Source organism: Calidris pugnax, unplaced genomic scaffold, assembly GCF_001431845.1.
Source record: "Calidris pugnax isolate Ruff unplaced genomic scaffold, ASM143184v1 scaffold103, whole genome shotgun sequence".
Lineage (NCBI taxonomy): Eukaryota > Metazoa > Chordata > Aves > Charadriiformes > Scolopacidae > Calidris > Calidris pugnax.
Window position 1 is genome coordinate 3,173,754 of NW_015090990.1, and position 5,737 is coordinate 3,179,490.

Genomic DNA, 5,737 nt, shown 5'->3' on the forward strand with positions numbered 1-5,737 from the left:
GCCAGATAATTGCATGGCACCCACCTACGCAGCTGGTCTGATCCCTGCCATAAGCCTGGACTCCAGTCCTGGCACCCCATATCCCGACGGGGTGGGATGGGGACCACAGCCCCAAGGAGGTGGGAGCAGGCAGAGGGAAGCCTCTGAGCCTACACCAACCACTATGGGCACCAGTGAGTCCATGAACATGTTCTTGAAGCCAGTCAAGCAGTGCTTCACTGCTCACCCCTGCATCAATATCACACGTAAGCCTGGCCCCATGGCTCAGGACCTCCCCACTGCTGGCACAGCTCAGCACAGCAGAGACATCTGCTGCCGGATTGGACCATGCTGCATCCAGTGCAATGCTCTGAGATGGTTGCACAGGGCTCTGTGGGTCATAAGAGATGTGGCTCTTGGCATCCCACATTCCCCTGAATGACGGCAGGGTGGCAGATGTCTCATCAGGCCAACTGTGTCTTCTCTTTGTCTCCAGCTGCCATACCCCCTTGCCAACCTGGGGACAGGGTATGTGGCTTCCCTGGAGGGGTCTTGCAAGAAGCCCAGAGGTATCCAGTTCTGCCCTGTCTCTTGGGGACTGTAAGAGCCAGAGGTGATGCCTGGAGAAAAGGTGATGCAGCAGGGTGGCTGCATCTTCCCCATCCCAGCCCTGCAGGTGCTCTGGCTGGGGGGGCTTCTGGGTGGCTTCCCCTCTTGCCAGCCCCCTGCAGACACAAGAGGACACGGGTCACAGCACCTCTCTGTTTTATTGAAGACCAATCCCTCCCCTCAGCCAGCGCAGAGCCAAGCACGCCCAGCTCTTCTGCATCCACTGGGCCAAAATTCTGCTTTGGAGGATGAGGAGGATCCGGGGGAGAGACCCAGGGCTGCCCCTTGGTGCCTGAGGCTCCCAGCCCTGCAGTCGTCCTTTCTCCACCTCCACCTCCCACCCAGCCTTGCCCTGAGGGATGTCCCCACCCATGGAAGGTGTCCCACCAAACCCTGCATGTGAGGTGCAAAAGCCACAGTAAAACTGGAGCGTTAAACTTGGAAGTGGGCAGCAGGACATGGGCTTGTGTGCAAGGTGTTGGGGACTGTCTCACTCTGTGGTGTGGTTCTTGGGCACTGAGGAGAGGGCTGAGTTTCAGGGGCCAGGCTCTGCTCCCTCCAGGTTCTGGCCTTGCCCTGAGGGCTGGCAGTGCCCCCTACACCTTCCCCTGGCACCTCCAACCCCAGAGCCCGGCCCCTGGCAGGAGTTAACCCTCACAGGGCACCTGCTCTCCAGACCAAGGCTTCTCCTGAGGTTTGGAGGAAGCCACCTTCAGCAGGAGGTGAAGGAGGGTGGAGCAAAGGGAGGCTTTGGAGACAAAAGGAAGGCTTTGGGGGACCAAGGAGCAGCAAGGAGGGTCCCCTTTCTCTGCCCCTGCCCAGCGGGACCTCACCTCTGGGGTCCCAGCTCCTGACTCCTCTCTGCATGGAGAGGGAAAGGCAGGCACAGGCTGGGGGGTCATGAGGTGGGCAGCATGTTGCAAAGAAAAGGGGGGAGACGGTCCCTGCCAGGAGGAGAGCCCGTGGTTTTTGCTTCCATTCACACCCTGCTTTAATTATCCACGTCCATTCCCAGGATCATGGGTCCCACCTCACCCTAAATTTAGATGGCTTCTGTCCTCCAGCCACCCCCATCAGGGAACCGACCCGCCTACCCTGCAAGCACCCCTCGCCCCCTGCCCCCCTCCTCTAAATCTAAAAAGGGGCAACCGAGAGCAGAGCATGATTCCCACCCTCCCATCCCTCCCCAGCTCCATAGCCCCATGCTGCCAGGGACAGGGAGGTCTGCCTGGTGCGGCCAAGCCTCTAATGGTAATGGTTGTTCATGTTGTTGAGGTGGGAGGCTGCCATGGCACTGAATGGTGCAGAGGGCTGGAGCCCGTGCCCAGGGTAGAGGGATGGGCTGGAGCCAGGCCAGTAGGAGAAGCCGGCTGGTGTCACCCCCGAGGTCATGAGGTTGAGTTTGGAGATGCCCGAGAAGGGCAGCGGGGCCAGGTTTCCCTGAAATTTGTAGAGGGTGTGATCGGGGGCGGCCGGCTGGCACACCTGGGCCAGCCCGTGGAAGTCGAACTTGTAGGCGTAGCGCTTGCCGTGGACCTTGGTCATGATGTTCTTGTCGTAGTAGTAGCGCAGCGCCCGGCTCAGCTTGTCGTAATTCATGTTGGGTTTGCTCTTCCGCTCGCCCCAGCGCCGCGCCACCTCGTCGGGGTCGATCAGCTTGAACTCCCCGTTCGTGCCTTCCCAGGCGATGCAGTTCAGGTTGGCTCGGTCCGAGAGCAGCTCCAGCAGGAACTGCCACAGCTGGATCTGCCCGCTGCCTGCAAGGCCAGGCCCCGGAGAGGTTAAAGCTCCCTCTCAGGGCACAAGGAGTGAGGCAGAAGGTGCCCTGGTCATCACGACCCTCTGCTATGTTGCCCCCACCACCATACCGAGGTTTTAGATACACCTCATTGCATCTTCCCTGCTCTAGAGACACAGAAGATGGTAACAAGGTCATGTCTCCTTTGCAGCATCCCTACCCCATCCTGTCCCTCAAGGAAGAGAAGGAGAGGACGCCTCTGCACCTCTGGACAAGGGTAGGAGTGGTCAGAGCTCAATGCAGGCTGCAGTGGGTCTGGACCCAGGGTCTCCACATCCCTCCTGCCCTCATTAATACCCTACTGAAGATGAATACCTGCTCGTTTGCTTTGGTGTGAGGATCTGGTCTGGTTCTTTCATCTGTAGCCCCAAGAAGGAGGTATTTTGGCAGTACCCCGATCCGTTCCAGCACCAATATTCCCCACTTCCACCTCTGCTTGAAGCTGGGCTGGTGTCACAGCACAGCCCTTGCCCATCTCTAGGGGCACTGTGCCCTGCAAGGATGTTTCCATGGTGAGCTGGAATCGGGGTGCAACACTGGTCTGACCTGTACCCGCGGTAGGCACAGGCAGGTATAGGGGGAAGGAGAGACCAGGACAGGGTAGAACCTGCTGTGTTTTGAGTCAGGCACCAGTGTTACTTATTTCCAGAGGAAAAATATCCTCTCTTAGCCATGGCCGTTGCACCCACAGCTTGCATTGAGGACCCCAAAACACCCTTGTGCCAGGCTGGGCACACAGAGGAGCCCGGCACACCTGGAATTGCCCATGGTGGAGCACAAGGACGGGCTCCACTGAGTGTGGCTGGAGGTCATGAGAGGAGAGGGTCCCTGGTCCCTAGGGTGACGAGCAGTCCCATGTCTGGGACCAAGCCACCCTGCAGAGCAGCTCTGCATTTACACCCCCTGCATATCCCTCCTCTCGCCCCCTTGCAGTACGGGCTCTTCCCGAGGCAGAGGAATTGTCTTTGCATTTTATCTTCCTCTCTGAGCTTTTCTGCCGCTATTTTGTCTAATGGTACCTGGATCCCATATAGACGTTTAGCTCACATGACCCCTGCAGCAGGCAGTCCCAAAGCTTCACTGCCTTTCACAAAAAGAACCTTGTCTTGCTTTTTTTGCACCCCCTCGCCATTTCATCTGGTGCCCCCAGTTCTTGCTCTGGAAGAAGCAAGGAACAGCTGCTCCCCATCCATCCCTATTCCACCAAACCCCACTTGGAGATCCCGATCCAGCCAGGCAAGCCCAGGTCTTGCCAAGGCATTGTCTTTCCAAATCCCTCATCCTGGGACTGAGGTGGGGGATCTCTCCTCCTTAGGGTATCTCCGCATCCCTTTCCTCTTCTCTATCCCCGCAGCCCCCACCCTGGTGTCCTGCTACCCCAACCCATGCAAGGAGGGCAGGGAGGTGTTGGAGGTGTAGCTGGGTGGGGTGGCAAGGCTCCATCCTGCCTGCCGCAGGGTGCAATGCTGCAGCACCCTGCAGCTCCCCGAGGAAACCTCCAGGGATCCAAAAAGGTCCTTCTCACGGCAGCGCAGCGTGCAGAATATGGCTGGGGCAGAGTCCGCAGTGCAGAGACAAAAGGGCTACCCCCAGTCCCAGCTTTGCCCCCACTCCCATCCCGAAAATAGGGCTCCCCTTGTCCCACTCAGAGCACCCCCTGGCCCCCATCTCCTTGCCAGACAGGTAAACTACACGGCCCAAACACCACACCACCGGCCCCGCAGCCGCCCAGTGAACCAGTGCTGCTGTGCTCCAGGCTGCTCCCTGGCCACCCTTTGGCTGATCCCCAGGACCTTGGATGGTTTTCCCTGGATGGATGGTTTTGGGTCCCAGTGATCCATCATGTCCCAGCCCACCCACACTCTGCCCGAGCCCCAGCCCTTCACCGGCAGCTCCCTCCCGGGTGGTGTCTCACCTCATTCCCCCACTCCTAAAAACGGGTCCCCCGAGCCCGGATTAGCCCCCACCTCTCTCCCCCAGCTCCCGGGCTGGCTGGTAGCTCCCTCCCCGTCGGATGTCCCTGGAGCACCAGGGGACCCGCCCAGCCCCATTGCGGGGCTCCGGGGGCGCTGGGCACCCCGCTGCTCTCCGACGGCGGCTCCCGGCCGTCGGGGCTCGGCCGCTTCCCCGGTGGGTTTTGGCGGCGGGATGCTCCCAGCCCGAGGGAGCGGGGCTCCGCGGTGGCCGTGTCCCGGCACACGGACGGGAAGGGCTCCCCGACGGCTGCGGGGCGGGAGAGGATGCCTGTGCCTCGGGGGAGACCCCGCTCCGGGCGGGCCGGGGGGAGCGGGACCGGTCCCGGTGAAGAAGCAGGGGTGCTCTTACCTTTCTGCACGCCCGGGCTGAGGGACCCCCACGCCTGGCTCTTGCCGTCTTTGAACAAAGTTTCCCCGACTGGATCTGGGGAGGGGAAAAAAGGGGCGCGGGTGGGGGGTGGAAGAGGGGGCTGGAGCCAGGCGGGACTGCGACCCCCCGGCGCCCACCCGCGGGCAGCCTCCCCGCAGCCCCCGGCCGCTCCCCCTCGCCTGCCCCGCCGCCGCGGCGAAGCCAGGAAACGCGTCCAGGAAAAAGGAAATCCGATTTCCGACCAAGCCGGGGAAGGTTTTAAATAGGAATAGAAAATCTCGCGGGCTGGGGTCGGGAGGAAAGAGGGAGAGAGAGAGCTGCGGGGCAGGGGGAGAGGAGACAGGTGGGGTGGAAGGATGGGGTGGCAGGAGCAATGGGTGGAAAAAAGGACGAGTGTTGGGGTTTGAGGAGGAGACGGCTGAGGAAAGAAGAGGTGGATGGATGGATGGACGGATGGAAGGAGAGATGGGCAAGTGGATGGAAGGACAGAAGGATGGATGGATGGAGGGATGGATGGACGGATGGATGGATGGATGGAGGGATGGAAGTATAAGAAGAAGAGAAGGAAGGGCAAGAGGTGGATGGGTGGAAGGAAGGGCAGATAATGGGTAAAACAGTGGAAGAACGGGCTGGTGGAAAGGACAGAGGGTAGATGGAAGGGACGGCTGGTAGCGGGGACAGAAAGAGGGACGGAAGGACAGGTGGGTGGGGTGGAAGGATGGATGGAAGCAAAGGGGATGGAGGGTGGGTGGAAGGATGGGCTGGAAGGACAGAAAGGTGGATGGAGGGATGGAAGGACAGGGGGGTGGCAGGTGGATGAAGGATGGAAGGGAGGACGAGCGTGCGGGCGTGGAAGGTGGCAAGAGCAGCTGGAAGGAAGGAGGAAGGGATGGTTGGGGGGCTGGAAGGCAGGAAGGGAGGACGGATGGAGGGAGAGGGGAAGGCAGGGTGGGCGCTGGAGGGAGACGGGACAGAGAAGGGCCCCAGGCGGCGGCGGGGCAGGGC

The 5,737-nt window shown here is 60.8% G+C and overlaps 1 protein-coding gene across 1 annotated transcript; it reads right to left on the reverse strand.

The window, feature by feature from the left end:
- Positions 1-1,779: 1,779 nt before the first annotated feature.
- On the reverse strand, positions 1,780-2,553 carry FEV (FEV (ETS oncogene family)). The gene is given in 2 exon segments (XM_014954226.1): positions 1,780-2,349; positions 2,351-2,553. Coding segments are annotated over 2 exon segments (690 nt in total). The 5' UTR covers positions 2,525-2,553; the 3' UTR covers positions 1,780-1,833.
- Positions 2,554-5,737: the final 3,184 nt, after the last annotated feature.